Consider the following 16668-nt stretch of genomic DNA (forward strand, 5'->3'; position numbering starts at 1 on the left):
CTGGATGGACACTTGGGTTGCTTCCACCTTTTGGCAATTGTGAATGATGCTGCTATGAACACGGGTATACAAATATCTTTTCCAGACCCTGCTTTCAATTCTCTGTGTATATATTCCGAAGCAGAGTTGCTGTATTATATAGTAGCTCTATTTTTAATTTTTTGTAGATGTATATATACTTTAATACAACCTCCCCTCATTGAGCTTTACACCCCATCTAGTGACACTGAGCGTGGAAATTATCTAGTTCACCCCCTCTACCCCACAAAGCCTTCTTCTGTAGAAGGTAGGCAGTGGTTGGGGGTGGAGTTGTAAAGGGAATTTGAGCAAGCTCCCTGTGAATTTCGAACCTAATCTCCCTGTTTTCCTTGCCACAACTCTGTCCTCACTTCCATCCACTGTATTCCTGTGAATGCTCTAGGTTAATGTGCCAAAAAGCTATCCATTGAAAGCAAATTCACTTACATAGCTAACAATATTTCTTTTAGTTCATTATTTTTAGTTATCATTTCGTCTTCATAATAGCATTTTAAGGCAAATTCAGTATGACTCTCGTTACCTGCAGTATGCAGAGTTTGAGAGGCCAGAAAAAGGGGAAAAAAACCTTTCATTCCCAGGGAGGTACCTGCAGCGGATGAAAATCAGAAGTTATGAATTAGCTGCTTCATTTTCGGGTAAATCCTTTGGCTCCCTGGGCCGAAATATGGGGAACGAATCTTACAGTTCTAATTCACAGATCTCAGCCTGCGCGCGCACACACACACACACGCTCCGCCCAGGTAAACCCGGAGCAGGCGTGAACAACCCCTTAGTGCTGACTAGTTCTGACGTCACCATAATAACGGCAACTAGCGCGGAAGCGCTCGTTTAAAGAGTCCTCGTGCACCCGGAATCACTGAACTCCGCCTTCTTCCTCAAATCGCTCCGCCTCCGTTTCCCCGGGATTGCTCCGCTACGCCCCGAGGTGTTGAAGTCACCAATCACAATCCTGTCTTTCCTTTGCCCCCAATGGCGCGTGACCGGGGTTCTAAGCTCGAGGGCGGGTTTCCGGCTTTGCGCATGCGCCGTTGTTCTCTTTCCCCACGCTGGTTCCGCGTCCTCTCCCCTCGGCCGGGAGCGTCTTGTGTGTGGAGCTGACTGGGCGGCCGCGCTTCAGCCTCCGCCGCCGCCACCTCAAGTTCGGTCTCTGCGATGGGCAAAACTGCCGACTCTCGGGATGTGGGAGCCCGGCCTGATCCGGTGCAGAGCTTCAACCGCTGGAAGAAGAAACACAGCCATAAACAGAGTAAAAAGAAGCAGTTGAGGAAGCAGCTGAAGAAACCCGAGTGGCAGGTCGAGCGCGAGACTATCAGCCGCCTCATGCAGAACTACGAGAAGGTAAGGCCGGCGCCGGGGAGGGGACGCGGGGCAGTGGCTGATGTGCGTGGGGTGGTGAGTGGGGTGGGCCGGCAGCTAGGCTGCGTGTCGCTGCGGTGCTGAGCTGCAGAGGGGAGGGGGCGGACTGGTCAGTGGGGACCAGGCCTGGGGAATCAGCGATACTCCTCTGGGCTGGTGAAGGGAGTGGGGTTACCTACAGGTGATCTGCTCGGTGCCACAACCCCGGCCTCTAGGAAGTCCTGGCTGCTCTTCTGCTAACCGCACTGTTCTTGATAAAATAGTAGAAATGCAATCGTACTTAAGAGTAGGGGAGATTAATGCTGTAATAGTTTCAGTAATGTGCGTGATAATAGTAAAGACAATAACGGTAATAATGACATCTGCATTTTAAGCCACTCAGCATGTGCTTAACATTATTTGATTTGATCTGAGATACGGGTTTTATTCCTATTTTACAGATGAAAACATTGAGGCTCCGAGAGGATAAGAAACTTGTCCTAAGCTTAGTAGGTGATGTGGAATTGGAACTGAGACCTATGTCTTTCTGATTCCAAAGCCTTTGCTTTTAACCGTTATGCCAGACTTGCATGCCTCAGCTTCATCCATCTTCCTTCCTGTGCCTGTCTCATTTTCTCTACTTGCTTTATGCCCCCACCCAAGAGCTGGCATAGAAAAACTGGACTTCTGGTCTGTTTCCAGTATGTTCCATCCCGCCTTGTAGCTGATATTCCTAGATGAGTTTTCCAGTAGTTAGTATTTTGATCTCTTGACCTCTTCCCCCCTCAGGCTCCTTGGGGCAGTCAGTACTTGAGTTTTCCTTCCCTCCGCTTCCTATGTTTTTTGGCCTTTACCCACCTCACACAGCCTCTCAGTGATTACCCCCTTCTAGTGCAGCATAATCAGGGATTTAACATTGGAACATTTCTGGACTTAAAGTCACCATGTGTTATGCTGGTACAGTTTTTCTTTAAACTCTTAGATCACCAGTAAGGTTAGATAGAGCTTAGAGTTTGTTTCGGCTTTTGAGTTAAGATGATGATAGTCTAATCCTAGCTTTTGCTCAGAGTGACTTTGGGCAATTACTGTGTTGGCTTTCCCTTTTTTGTCTTTAAAAGGCATAATAATATTTACCTTTTAAGTTGTTGTGCGGAGTTAGTAAGAACGCACACAAAGCATTCTGCACAATGCTTGACACGTAAACATTGCATATATTAGCTGTTACATTATTACTGCTGCTGCTATATACATAGCACTTCAAGAGGCCATTGTAAATTATTACTAGATTGTACAGTGTCCTCTAGAAGTAACTCCTGCTTGAGTGTGGTTGGTAGGTTAATAATATGGGTGTAATAATTTATAGTTTTAATTTGAACATTTCACCTAAATTGTCAATATGATGCGCTTCAGTGTGATATTGTTATGACACTCAGAATTATATGCATACGATTTGGTAGTTAAAGAAGGGGTGTTATTTGTGCCAGACATTGTATTTTTGACTGTTCATCAAAGACTGGAATTTTAGGGGGTATAGTATAGCCTCAGCCCTTGCTTCTTCCCACTCTGTTCCCTGGTATAATCCCAAGGTTTATTCGTTTGGACCAATGGCTCCTTCTTCTTGTATTCTACCCAGAGCTCTTCTGGGTTTGTATCCTTTTTTCCTGACTTTCTTGGATATATTTACTTGTGTCATAGGATATCTTAGGTGCCACAAGTCCAAAACTGAGCTCATTATCTTTTCTTTCTAAATTCACAGTTCTCTGCATTAGTTCCTTATTGCCACTGTAACAATTTACCACAAACTCAGTGACTTAAAACAACAGAAATTTCTTCTGTCACTGTTCTGGAAGACAGAAGTCTGAAATCAGTTTCACTGGGCTGAAATCAAGGTGTGAACGGGTACACTTGCTCTGGAGGCTCTAGGGGACAGTTTCTTGATTCTTCTAGCTTCTAGGGGCTGTTTGCATTCCTTGGCTCATGGCTCCATCACTCCAATCTCTGCCTCTTTGGACACATTGCCTTCTCCTGTTCTGTGTCAAATGTACTTCTGCTGTTTTTAATAAGTACACTTCTGGGACCAGGCAGATAATCGAGGATAGTCTTTAAATCTCCAGATCATTAGTCACATGAGCAAAGTCACTTTTGCCATATAAGGTGGCATTCACAGTTCTAGGGGTTAGGATATGGACATATTTGGGGACTCTTATTTAGCCTTGCACATCCTAGCCTACCATCTAAGCAGACTGCTAAGCTAGAGACCTAGGAGTAATTCTAGTGACTTCCGTCTTCCCACTCATATCCCATCAGTCACCCTGGTGATCTGTTCTGCTTCTTAGGTTTTTCAAATGCTTCTCCATCCCCACTGCGGCGCACTGGTTCAGGCCCCATCATTTCTTGCCTGGTTACTGCAGTAGCTATTGCTTATAATAAGGGCCAGCAAACTTTTTGTGAAGGACCATATAGTAGATGATTTCAGCTTTGTGGGTCAGGAGGGTGGATCTACTCAACTCTGGCACTATAACACAAAAACTGGCATGTAAATACTTAAACAAATGGGTGTACACTGGTTAGTTGTGTTCTAGCAAAACTTCAATTACTAAAACAGGTGGCTGATGGGATTTGGCCTTTAGGCCTTATCACTAAGCTGTCCTCCATTCTGCTGCTAGAATGATTTTTCCAAGGTGAAAATCAGGGCACTTAAATCCTGATCAAAACTTTTCCTTGGCTCACAATTGCTTTCAGGAAAATGGTCAAATAAATTAATGTCAACATGCTCTAGTGCTCTGAAAGAGTAAGTTATTTGCGGTCAGGCAGACCTGGTTTAAATCTCAGTTTGAGTATTGACTTAACCATATTTCATAATGTTCCTGAGCCTCAATTTCTTCATTCAGCAGAGATTATTAACCACCAAAGGTGTTGTAAGTCTTAAATGAGGTAATGTATGTAAAGCAAGCAGTCTGTGATAGGCATACCTGAAAGAACAGCTTGAATTTTTGTGAATTGCTTGTGTTCCTCGACATGTCTTTTCCTATTACTTGATGTTACCACTGCAGTGAGGACCCCCTTCCTCCACACTGGGGACTCCTACTTGTCCTCCAAGATTTAAACTTCTCTTCCTGCCCTCTGTAGTTAGAGTTGGGGCTGCTGTGCTTCTGTAGCACTTTGTATATACCTTTATTATAGTATGTATCTCCAGGCTGTGATGATTGGCTTTTTTGTTAACTCTCCCACTAGACCATAAACCTCTGAAAGTCAGACACCATTCATGCATTCATCTGCCTCTCCCCAGAGAGTGGTCATACAGTGCTCGTCTTTGAGTAAGTGCTCAGTTGGTGTTTAGATGTTGTTTGGTGTATAGTGACCTTTTCCAGATGAGTTTATTCTAGTTGATAACATTGGTCCCTTCTTTTTGTGTCTTGTTTTAAATTACTAACTTTACTAAGTTTTTTTTATATGTCGACTTGCCGTATCTTCACAACAAACAACCTTATGAGATTGTTTCCATTATACAGGTGAAGAAACTTTAAGGCCCAGTGAGGTTAAATAATTTGTGCAAGGTTAAACAGCAAGTGAGAAAGTTAATGACAAGTTCTAACCTAGGTATTCTAAATCTGACGCCAGAGCTCCAAAGCACTACACTTACTTACCGTGTTGCAGTGTACAAATATTTACATCTTTTCAGTCTTTTCACTGAGTTGAAAGACCATTTTTTTCCCTTAAGTAGTGTTCTGTTTTAGTTTTTTAAATCTTCGAAATATTTTCTTAAGACCTTGTCAAGGAAAAAATGCAGAGTGTAATCCAGAGCTAGCAATACTACAGTACATCAAAGAAGATTCGTTATTCTGTAGGTAACTAAGGGGCAGACGTTCACCATATGGCTCCTGGCATTTGTATATAAGACTTCTTTTTTTTTTGTATAAGGCTTATTACAGTGCTGTAGTACACAGGTGGTGCTCAATAGCTTCACTGAGCAATTCGATTTAGAAACATTTTGAAGCAGTTTGACAGGTACTTGTTGAGGTCTAGGGACACATAGATGGAATAAAACTTGTCTGTGTCTCCAGCGAGGTGGGTGGGATAGCTACATTTTGACAAGTGTTGTAATAAATAATGTACAGTGCTGTGGTCTTAGAAGGTGGTGTAATTGGGGGGGGAGGTTGTGTTATTCTGTACAGCACCCCCTTTTGGCCAGATGAATTAGGAAAAGGTGTTTCTTCTGGGCACCCATCCTCCTGGTGGTTGTAGCCTCAGGCCTGGCTGATGGAGCTGAATGTGGGTTGGGTTTCAGCCCCATACCTCAGCCTTACCGGAGGACTTTGTGTAGTGTGCAAACTGTCCATTCATTGGTTTGTGGTAGTCATGAGTGGAACTAGTTCTTGAGTGATGTGTTCTCCAGTAAAAATTATTGGCAAGGACATTGAAGGAGGAGGGAGCAACATGAGGAAATACAAAAAGATGTGAAAATACATGATGTCTTATGAGGGGGGAACTGTTCTTTGGAGTGTGATTTGTGCTCCTGGATTGGCTTCAGATGAGGTTGGAGAAGACAGTTGGAGGTGGACTGTGATTGGTTTAGGAGGCTTTTGTGGATAGAATAATGGCCTCCTAAAGATGTCACCAGAACCTATGAATAAGTTACATGTCATGGGGTATTAACGTTGCTAATCAGTTGACCTTAAAATAGGGTGGTTGATCTGGGTTATCCAGGTAGGCCTAATGTAATCAATCACCTAAGGATCCTTAAATGTGAAGGAAGGAGGCAGAAGAGTCAGTGTCAGAGTGCTGTGAAAGGACAGAGACTTGCCCGTTCATTGCTGTCTGGCTTTGAAGATGGAAAGGGGCCATAAGCCAAGGCAAGGGGCAGCCTCTAGAAACTGGAAAAAGCAAGGGAATGGATTCTCTACTAGAGTCACCAGCAAGAATGCAGCCCTGACAACAGCTTGATTTTAGCTGAGTGAGACTCATTTTGGACTTCTGTCTTTCATAATTGTAGGTTAATAAATTTATGTTGGTTTAAGCCAACTTTGTGGTAATTTGTTACAGCAACAATGGGAAATTTATAGAGGCCATGCTCGGAGGCTGTATCTGGAAGTAGTGAGGTGTTTCAGGTGTGGGGGGGTGGGCAGTTGGAGAACATATCCAAGCTGTAAATTGTCTGGAGGCCAAGAGACCAGGTAGGAGATTCTTGGTATACCGAGTCTAGGTCTAGGGTCCTCTGAGAGGCAGATGCCAAGATGGGATGAAGTGAGTTGGAGAGTTTTTTGGGGGGCGGCTGTCTGAACATGAAGGAGAGGGAACAGAAATAGGAAAGGAAAGGAGAGAGGATGGAAGGAAGAACAGGGAGAAAGTGTCTCCAGTTGCAGCATAGTTTGAAGAAAGCTTCAGGCAGTGCGAGCAAAAGTTGTCCATTAGAGGAATTTCCTGTCCTTGGAATGGGTCTGTAGCCCTAGTGCTGCAGTGTTCAGTCATTGGGAGCAGGCTAGGGGAGCATGGCTTTTTCAGTGGTGGACCTAGGGAGTGACTGCTGGCTTTGCCAGTCAACTCTGCGCCTTGCAGTGGGAGATCTGGGTGGTGAATTTCTAAGGCAACCACAGACTAATGGGACTGAAGCTCTAAGAGATGTTGAGCAACTCTTTTCACTGTTACTGAATGACTTAAACTCTCTGTATCTGAGATTGATTTAGACTTATATCATAATCAGCTGTGCTATATAGGCAGTGTGCATTCTATTCTAATCCAGGTTTGTTTTTTCTTAATCAGAATTTTGGTATAATTTGAAGCAGATTGACTTTCTTCACTGATTGCAATAGGTGGAGCATTCTAGGTTTTTATACTTTTTTCTCCTGCTCTGGGATTTAAAAGCATTTATTCATTTTTGTGATAAAGGAGAGTTGTAAGAAGTATACAGCATACCACGGAGACACGGCAGGCTCTTTCCAGACCATCACAATAAAGTGAGCTGTAATCTTGTTGCTGGTGGAGGGTCTTGCCTTCAGTTTGTTAAAAATGCAACATCTGGTCCTGGCTGGTGTGGCTCGGTGGATTGAGCGCCGGACGCAGAACCAAAGGGTCTCCGGTTCAATTCCCAGTCAGGGCATATGCCTGGGTTGTGGGCCAGGTCCCCAGTAGCGGGGGCTTGAAAGACAACCACACATTGATGTTTCTCTCCCTCTCTTTCTCCCTCCCTTCCCCTCTCTAAAAATAAATAAATTAAAAAAAAATATTTTTAAAAAATGCAACATCTGTGAAGCCCAGTAAAGTGAAGCCCAATAAAATGAGATGTGCCTGTAATAAGAGCGTGGTTAAGTGATAATCCACTGTATTTTTCACTCTGCCTCCTCCAACTTACTCACCAATGTTGGTAGTCTTTAATAGGTACCACCACTGAAATATCTGTTCTTCGATTTCAGAGGAATGCTATAGATTTTAGGGGGAGTGTGAAGGTTGGAAAGACGAGTGATTTTTCTAAGAAAAGCGAGGGATGAAGGGAATGGCAAAGAGAGTGTTATTTTGTTTGTAGGAACCAAAGCTATCTTCTGTTGTGGTTTCTAAGTGTTCTTGGGAGTATAATTGAGAGTCTTCTAGAACACAGTCAGCAAACCTTTTCTGTTAAGGGCCAGTCAATACAGACATATCTGGTTTTATTGCACTTCACAGGTGTTCCTCTTTTGCAAACTGAAGGCAAGATCCTCCATGAGCAAAAAGACTACTTCCCTTTATTGCAATTCCCGCTCTATTGTAGTATTGTAGAACTGAACCTGTGGTATCTCTGAGGTATGCCTGTACTAGGTGTGGGCCATATCCTGTCTGTCACAACTACATAGACAATATGTAAATGAGTGGTTGTAGCTGTGTTCCAGTAAAACTGTATTTACAGAAATAGGCACCAAATTGGATTGGACCTGTGGGCCATACTTTGCTGGCCCTTGTTCTAGAGCATTAGCAAAATAAAAATGTCCTTTGGTTTTTTGGTGATTTCTTTGTAAGATTGTAGTTTATAGCTTTACATTGTCGTGGCTGATAGAGTGCTGGAACAGTATTCTTCCAGACTCTCCTTCCAGGTTAATGGACTTTAGAAAGGTGTGCAGTGTTTCATTTGAATAGCCCCTTTGCCTGTACTGTATCTCTGAGAGGGATTCAAGAGTACGTTGCCTGTCTAGCTTCTGTAAGCTTTCCATTCTATGTGAAAACAGCTTTTTAGCTGTTAATAGCACACATGCCAGGGTGGACCGTACATATCGCACCTAATTTTAGTGTCCTTTGGAAGATTACTTTCCAAATGAGATAATTTTCTTTTTCTAATGCTGGTACACTGATTCTGTCTTCTCTCCAACTTTATCTGGAATGACTTATAGGGATTTAGGTAATGCTTTAATGTTTGTGATTTCAGCATTGGGCACCAGAGAGTAATGCTATGTGGGCTACAGTAAAAATCTTGGGAAAGAAGGTGTGTAGACTATAAAAAGAAGTACAAGTTGTCATCCCTTACTGCCTGGAGTATAATTTAAATAAATGAACCTTACAAATGCAGCCTCCCCATTTTGTGAATCATGAATAATTTGACAGCCGGTTCCCAGATTTGAACAGTAGTTGCTTTCAGCATCTGTAGTAAAATAATTCCCCTGAGGAGCCAAAATGAAATTCAGAAAATTGGGTTGATGCCAATAAAGAACATCAGTAATGCACATAGATAATGTGAAGTTGAAGGACACAGGGTCACTTACTGTGGCTTCAGAGTGTGACAGAGACACTTCCCTGGTTATTAAATAATACCCCTCATTCAGCATACTCCCAAATAAGTAGTTGTCAGGTTGGATTTCACACACCACTGATTTATGGTTAAACTTTGAAAGGTTTGTGTTGACACGGTATATTTCTCCAACTAACTTAAATCTATTCTCCAAAGTGTGTAAATAGAACTATTCTTACCATGGTCTGTGGTTTATAGTCATTTTACCTCTTATTTTTAAACTGATACTCCTTGAAGGATGGGCTGAGAGTAGATTTTCTTCCTAAAATTGATGTGGTGATGACTTTCAGTGTTAACATTTTAGAGGTGCAGGATATTCAAGGTATTGCAGTAGTATATGTATTGAGTGAATGAAGGCTTTTTTTTTTGCCATTTGAAATTGTTACAAACTTATATTTTGGATAACAGCTTCCTCAAGGCATGTTTCCTTGCAAAAGGAATAATGATTTTCAGTTAGAGTTGATGATTTAATTTAATCCTGTTGTACTAACAGTGAGCTAGGCCAAAAAAAAAAAAAAAAGTTGTTATGAAACAAATCAGTTGTGTAGTATGTTATTTTGTCTTATCTGACATAGTCCCCTTTTTCTTTTCAGATAAATGTAAATGAAATTAAAAGATTTTCAGATTTCCCCATATCTAAGAAAACGTTGAAAGGTAGGTACACTATGATCTTGGGACAGGTTGGAGTTTTTGATGCTTGTTTATAGAAAACGTTTTAAATGTACTTTATTTCTTAGATCATGCCATATTTTAATGGGTACACAGTGCCTTCACTTGACATCAATTATGAGTTGGTTTTGAGACAGTTATACCAGCTGGGATGATTTCTCATCTCTCCATTCCTTTGGGGTGACTGTGCCAGCAGGGGACAGATTCCATTCTATTCCAATTTGTGTTGCTCTATGTGTCCACGTAGCAACACAGAAAGTGGCTCTGTTGCACCCACTGACGCAAGAAACAGATGTTCGGAGACTTTCAGGACGTTTACAGAGATGTTACTTTAATGGCCAACTCTTTTAACCTGCGCAGGGGCGGACTCTCGATGTGTCCCGGAGACATTTGCTCAGAAGAGCTGCAGATGAGAGCTGCGCCAAATGCTCACAGGCTAGCTCTTTTATACAGTGAGAAGCAAGCAAGCAAGTTACAAAAGCAGGAGTTGCTGTTATCTCTGCATAGCTCTGAGCTCTGGAGGAGTTTTGCTCTGGGTTCAGGAGGAACTATCTGTCTGTCTCCTGTTGATAAGCTTATTTCAGATGACGATTTGTTTCTCTTCCTTATCCATTCTAGTGACCTTCAAGAGGTTTTCTGCTTAGCAATGCTTATAATTGTCTAGCTCTCAACATTCCCCCATTTCCTTGTTGGCACTTATGAGTCAAATCCTTGAATCATACTAATGACGATGGGGCTACAAGTTAAACAGGAGTATAATTAATAAAGGCCTACTAATAGAGGAAATCAGGGTAGTCAGCTATGGGGACATCTTACAGATTCCTGTGTACTACGTTGGTTTTTCTAGCTTTTCTTGTTCTTTCAGTCTCTGGGTTAAGACCTTAATACTATCTCTAATTATCCCTGAATGATTAGCATAAGAGCAACAAGTTTCTTCTAATGCTGCGCATAATTCTTCTCCTTAAGAACAATAAATCTAATCCTCTCCGATTTTGGAGAGCTACCTCTGCCAATGAATCTACTTGTCTTTCTAAATAAGCTACTTGATCTTGCAGCAGAGATATGTCCTTAGAGAAAATCTGCAAAAGCTGTCTCAACTCTAATTCTCCCTGAATGAGGGCTGCAGCACTCAGTGCGGTGGACCCTAAGATCCTCACAGTGGCTACTATGGGTATAAGCGGAACTCTCTTCTCCCTAGTCCTGGAGGGGAGAACAAAATCTGGGTTTCCTGCATAGATACACTTGGGGAATTATGTACCCAGTTACACAAAACTCTGGATAAGAAATTGGTGGCAAACAATGGTATACCTTGAGTTCTGGATCCTATTACAAATCCCTTCTTGGGGCCCTCCTCTTGGCTGCACCCTGCTTCAATCCTTCCTTTCAGATATATAACCCCTTTATAATTATATAAAGGACAATGGACGAAGGTCTCGTCTTCTTGTAACTGCTTCCGGCTGGACATGGACGTTGTCCTACCTAACCTTGGGTCGGGGTGCCCTGAAAGGGGGTGCAGCATGGAGGGAGTCCTTTCCTGTAAGGGGAAGGACCTTACAGAATCCAAGTCAGTTGGCTGTCACTGCGAAGTTGCAGGCTCGGTGTCCAAAGGCTGGCATTACTGGACAGTTGGCATCCTCGTCATATTCTGGAGGTGACAGATTTGGCAAGAGATTTGGAAGGCACAATTAAATCATAATTACTGAATAACAAAGGCAGGCACCTAGGTAAAGAATGGCTCATCTGGAGGAAGGTGTATGAGACATGCTACACCTATCTAAAACCCTGTGGCTCACTACACTTCGCTCGGGCTGAGGGGAATATATCAGGATTTCCCTCCTTTCAGATCTCTGGGCCCTTTCTGTTTTGGCTATTAGGACAGAAAAGGGAAGATAAGCTCTGAAGTGAAGCCTACAGACCTCCTGAACCCTTCACTAACCAAACTACCTAGTTTAACTAAACTAGTTGAGTCTTAGGGGGAGATGATGAAGGTGGGCTCTTTAAGTGAGGCCTATACTGCAACCAATTGCTCAGGTAATAAGGCCATAGTCCCACGCCCTATGAAAACAGAAGGAGGAACACACAGGTTAATTTACACAACCACTCCTAAGCCAGTCTCTATGCTGGTGAGACTGTCTTTTGGGAAGACATTCAGTTGCAAGGCCCTTGCTGCAACGACATCTAACAGTGGCAATTTGACAGGTCCTTCGTGCCTATAAATTGAACATCTTTGATGATATTACAAACCCAGTTTTAACTTTCAAATGAAAACAGACTTTTAAGACAGTTAGCTGCATGATTCTAATATCTAATACTGAGCATTGTGATTTTCCTTAGACTATGATTTTTCTCCCTAAGATCACCCTCATCATTATTAAAGAGACTACTTTGAGTCCAACTTTTAATTCTGCCTGTTTGTTTGCATAAACATACCAAGAGCAGCCTGGATTGCCTATGATCTTTAAGTTCTCTCCGCTGGAACTCACTCAGGGAACCTTTAGACTGACTTTAGTCTGCCCCTCAGGGCACAGAAGCAGAGCCACACATCTGCCACCTGGCTTCGCCTGTACCAGGCATTTTACTTAAATCCTTGAGGCTTCCGTTGTGCCTACAGGTTCCTTTCTAGCCATCTTTCAGGAAAGCAACCTTCGTTCCTTCCCTGGAAAGACTGCCACGAACCGCACAATTAACCAAGGTACCAGGCTTCTTCTCGTGGGCTTTTGCTAGCTTCGCAAGTCAATCCCAGTTCCTCAGGGCTTCCTGGTGACAACCAGAACCCAGACATGCCTCCTTCAGGCGTGACATTCCAGTCAAAGTATCAGTTAACAAACCACTATTAATGACTGGTCTTAATGGATTTATGCAGAGAAACCTTATGTCATTACTCACTCCTTCAGAATGCCAAATTCTGGAGGGATCAGATAGGGAGAAAAATACCAAGTGCAAAGGAAAATCCTTTCCTTTCTGATATCCTTTCATACACCTTCTTCATTTATATATCTTGCACTTTCCCTTGTTCACTTTCCTACAGAGTGTGAAGTTTTACTATCCCTGGAATCCTCAATTTTCTTTTCAGAGAAGATACAGAACAAAATCTAAAACACAGACAGAGTTCTATAAGAACAGTACACAGGTAGAGGCATCCTCTTGCACCAGTGCGTCTACTGGGGCCTCCGCAGAGACATGCTATTCAGGTCCGGTCTCTTGGCAGAGACATGCTCCTTTGCCTCAGGCTGAAACACACATCAGGCCTAAATGACCCTTCCTGGGTCCCGAGTGGCAAAGGCATTCTCTTTAACCGGTTACAGGCAACCTTCGCTAGGTCTTCAGGTGACCCTAACTAGGTCTTCAGATACAGGGGGTTTCTGATCAGAAACGGAAGCAAAATGAAACTACATTCCTATAAAACCAGAAAACAAGTAGTTGAGGTTTCCTTTCCTCCAGGTTTAAAACTTTCACAACCTTTCTATATATTTTTGCCTATCTAGATTTAACTACAGTTTACCTTTAATCCCTGCTCCTTTCCCACCCTGGGAAGGACTGTACTTAAACTCAGTGGTTAAACTCAATCCGTGGTAGCTAAAAGTCCCTACCAGTACAGGCATCTTCTACTCAAAGCCCCTAGATATGCAGGGACATCCTGCAGCTTTCTGAAGATTAGACCTTGCAAACGCCCTATCAACTCTGCCCTCTGGGCTGAAGTTCCTTTTGGCAGGGCTTGCTGCCAAATGACTTCAGTTTCTGTGGTTACTGCAGCCCCCGCGTAGGGCTGCCCTTCCCTAAGGAAACTACTGCTATCTGAGAACAGAATGAGCTCTGGTTTTTCGTATGCCTCATCCCGCAAGTCTGGGCGCACGCCTGTGATCCGCTCTAATATTTCATGGCAGCTATGCATGATGGTTGGATCAGGGGCTGGCAGCAGGGTGGCTGGACTCAGGGCTGCGCTTTTCAGGAACTGGACTGCTGGGGGATTCAGCAACTGCACCTGGTACTGAGTTAGCCGTGCATTAGACAACCAGCGATCAGGAGAGGATTTCAGAATTCTCTCTATATGATGCTCCCCAATTATCTGCAAATTCTGTCCAAGGGTGAGCTTGCTGGCCTCTTTCACTAGCATGGCTGTGGCAGCTAGAGCTCGCAAGCAGGCTGGCCACCCTGAGGCTACTGGGTCCAATCTCCTGGACAAATAGGCTACAGGCCTTCCCCAGGGTCCTAAAGCCTGGCTCAGCACTCCCTTTGCAATGCCTCCGTTTTCTGCCACGGTTGGAACAGCTTTCCTAAATTTGGCAAAGCCAATGCAGGTGCAGATACCAAAGCTGCCTTAAGCGCCACAAAGGCTCGGTTCTCTTTTTCAGTTCAAGTTATATTTCCCTCTTTTCCCCTCGTAAGTTCATGGAGAGGCTTAGCCAATTCTGCAAACCCTAGAATCCAGAGGTGGCAATATCCTACTGCTCCCAAGAACTCCCACACCTGCCTCTAGTAATCTTTCTAGGAAAGCAGCGGGAGATTCCTCCCTCCCCTGGATCACTTCACTAATCTTCCTAAAATTGGTGGGCTTCCTAGCGGCTGCCTTTAATCCCCTCAACAGAGCCCTGCGATACTGAAGGAGCGCGTCCCTTCCCCCGCTCGTGTTAGGGTCTCAGTCAGGGGGCTGACTGGGCAGGATATCCTCCACCTCCCTCCTTCCCGCCGCAGTCTCTCCCTCTTCCCCCATAACTGCCTTGGCGGCCCCTGAGAGTATTCTATCCCTCTCCTCTGAGGTAAAGAGGGTCTGTAAGATCTGCTGGCAATCATCCCAAGTGGGCTGGTGCATTCTAAAAATGGTCTCCAGGAGGGAGATTAAACCCTGAGGTTTCTCAGAAAACGGGGGGTTCCGATGTTTCCAATTATATAGATCACTAGTGGAGAAAGGAAGATATATCAACCGAGGGGGTGCTCCGGCAGGGGCACCCGGTCAGGGCGGTGCCTCATGGAGTGGCAGAAGTGCCGGAGGTGCTGGGGATACTGGAGCCTCCTCCCCTTATCTAGTTCCCCCTCGGGTGTGAGGAAGGCTCCCGAGTGTCCCTCCCTCCTCCGGCTGGGTAGAATGCGGTACTTCCCTCCTAGGGTAGGGAGGGAGCGCATTCAAGGGGTCTAAGATGTCCTCCCCAGGTCCTGGTAGTGGGGGGGGGTAGAGTTTAGGCACCCTCCGCCCTCTGGGCGCGGAGGGCTCCGGGAATTCCTTTTGTTTCCTCTTCCCGTGGCTAACAGAACCGTTCTTCCGCAGGAGGCACTCCTTCTTAGACATTTCTGAATATAGCCTGGCTTGTCTGGGGCTATGTCTACCCACACATCGATGTAAACTATCTGATCAGGGTGTGGGGCTCTATAAACTGTGGCCTGAACTGCAAACAATACCGGGAGGTCGAAAGTCCCCTCTGCAGGCCATCCGACACCAAAAGTCGGCCACTCTAGCTGGCAAAGAGTCTGCAGGAACTCCGGATCGAGCTGCATGCTCCCGTAGCCGCGTGCACGGCGCTGGAAATCAGAAAAGTTATTCAAGATGCAATCAAGCAGGGAGTTTGGGGTGGACTCCCGCTGGCCCATTTTCATAAGGGTTAGTTTCACATAACTGAGACAAACAAACAAAACAAAACAAACAGAAATGACAATTTACTTTCACTTCGTCCGCCTGGCCTCTCCTCTCGCGAGGACTTAGGTCTGTCTTAGCTAAGGCTGCCCGCGTAGAGTCCGGGTTAAACTCCCAGCCGTTATGCCGTATGACAGACTAAGGAACCGCAGGTTAGGACCCACGCACGCTCCGTAGGCTGTTGCCCGTGGAGCCACACACTCTGTCCTCACACGCTCAAACAAAGCGGCCGCACTCATACTCAGACACACCGCTGCGCTTCGCTGCGAGCCCTGACGTGACCGGTCACAACCTGAACAGAACAGAAACCAGGCCCCAGGCGGCGTCCCGGCCGGGGTGGCCTGGGTGGCCTGGGTGGGGTACAGCGGCGTCCCGCCTACCACCTCAGGCAATACTTTGCTCCGGAGCCCAGATACAGACAGAGGATCCTCCCAGATACTTACTTGGCTCGAGCCAGCGTCCTCCTCTCAGTTTCCGAACCAGACCTCCACCTAGGGAGAATCCCGCTGGGGCCTCCAAAATGTTGCACCCACTGACGCAAGAAACAGATGTTCGGAGACTTTCAGGACGTTTACAGAGATGTTACTTTAATGGCCAACTCTTTTAACCTGCGCAGGGGCGGACTCTCGATGTGTCCCGGAGACACTTGCTCAGAAGAGCTGCAGATGAGAGCCGCGCCAAACGCTCACAGGCTAGCTCTTTTATACAGTGAGAAGCAAGCAAGCAAGTTACAAAAGCAGGAGTTGCTGTTATCTCTGCATAGCTCTGAGCTCTGGAGGAGTTTTGCTCTGGGTTCAGGAGGAACTATCTGTCTGTCTCCTGTTGATAAGCTTATTTCAGATGACGATTTGTTTCTCTTCCTTATCCATTCTAGTGACCTTCAAGAGGTTTTCTGCTTAGCAATGCTTATAATTGTCTAGCTCTCAACAGCTCCACTAGCTACGACAGCATTACCATATTTGTCATGGGAGTCAGGTGTCCGTTCTGGTGCATCTGCCTTGCCGTTATTTGCTGAATGCTTTGAACTGGGAGACGACTTAGCAGGTTATTGGCCAATGGAAACATCGTGAAGCTGAAGACAGGACTGCAGCAACTGCAGCTGCTGGTTTGTTGGAACTTGGTATCTAGTACCCTCGCAAAGAACTTAGATGCTTTTTATAAATGGCAAAAGGTTTAGAAAAAGTTCAGCCTGAAAAATCTTACTATGGCAAGTCATTTTTAATATCACAAAAACCTACAAGAAACAATA

The 16668-nt window shown here is 44.7% G+C and overlaps 1 protein-coding gene and 1 pseudogene across 1 annotated transcript in view; one reads left to right on the forward strand and one right to left on the reverse strand.

The window, feature by feature from the left end:
- The first annotated feature begins 1079 nt into the window (after positions 1 to 1079).
- DDX10 (DEAD-box helicase 10) overlaps positions 1080 to 16668 on the forward strand; it is a 287784-nt gene continuing 272195 nt past the window's right edge. The window contains exons 1-2 of the mRNA XM_024570953.3: positions 1080 to 1377; positions 9718 to 9778. Of these exons, the coding sequence (XP_024426721.2) occupies positions 1192 to 1377; positions 9718 to 9778 (247 nt within the window). The 5' untranslated portion in view covers positions 1080 to 1191. The remainder of the gene's footprint in view (positions 1378 to 9717; positions 9779 to 16668) is intronic.
- LOC112314216 (cytochrome c oxidase subunit 7B, mitochondrial pseudogene) lies at positions 9931 to 16484 on the reverse strand (annotated as a pseudogene).

The sequence above is a fragment of the Desmodus rotundus genome, chromosome 5 (assembly GCF_022682495.2).
Source record: "Desmodus rotundus isolate HL8 chromosome 5, HLdesRot8A.1, whole genome shotgun sequence".
In the NCBI taxonomy this organism is placed as follows: domain Eukaryota; kingdom Metazoa; phylum Chordata; class Mammalia; order Chiroptera; family Phyllostomidae; genus Desmodus; species Desmodus rotundus.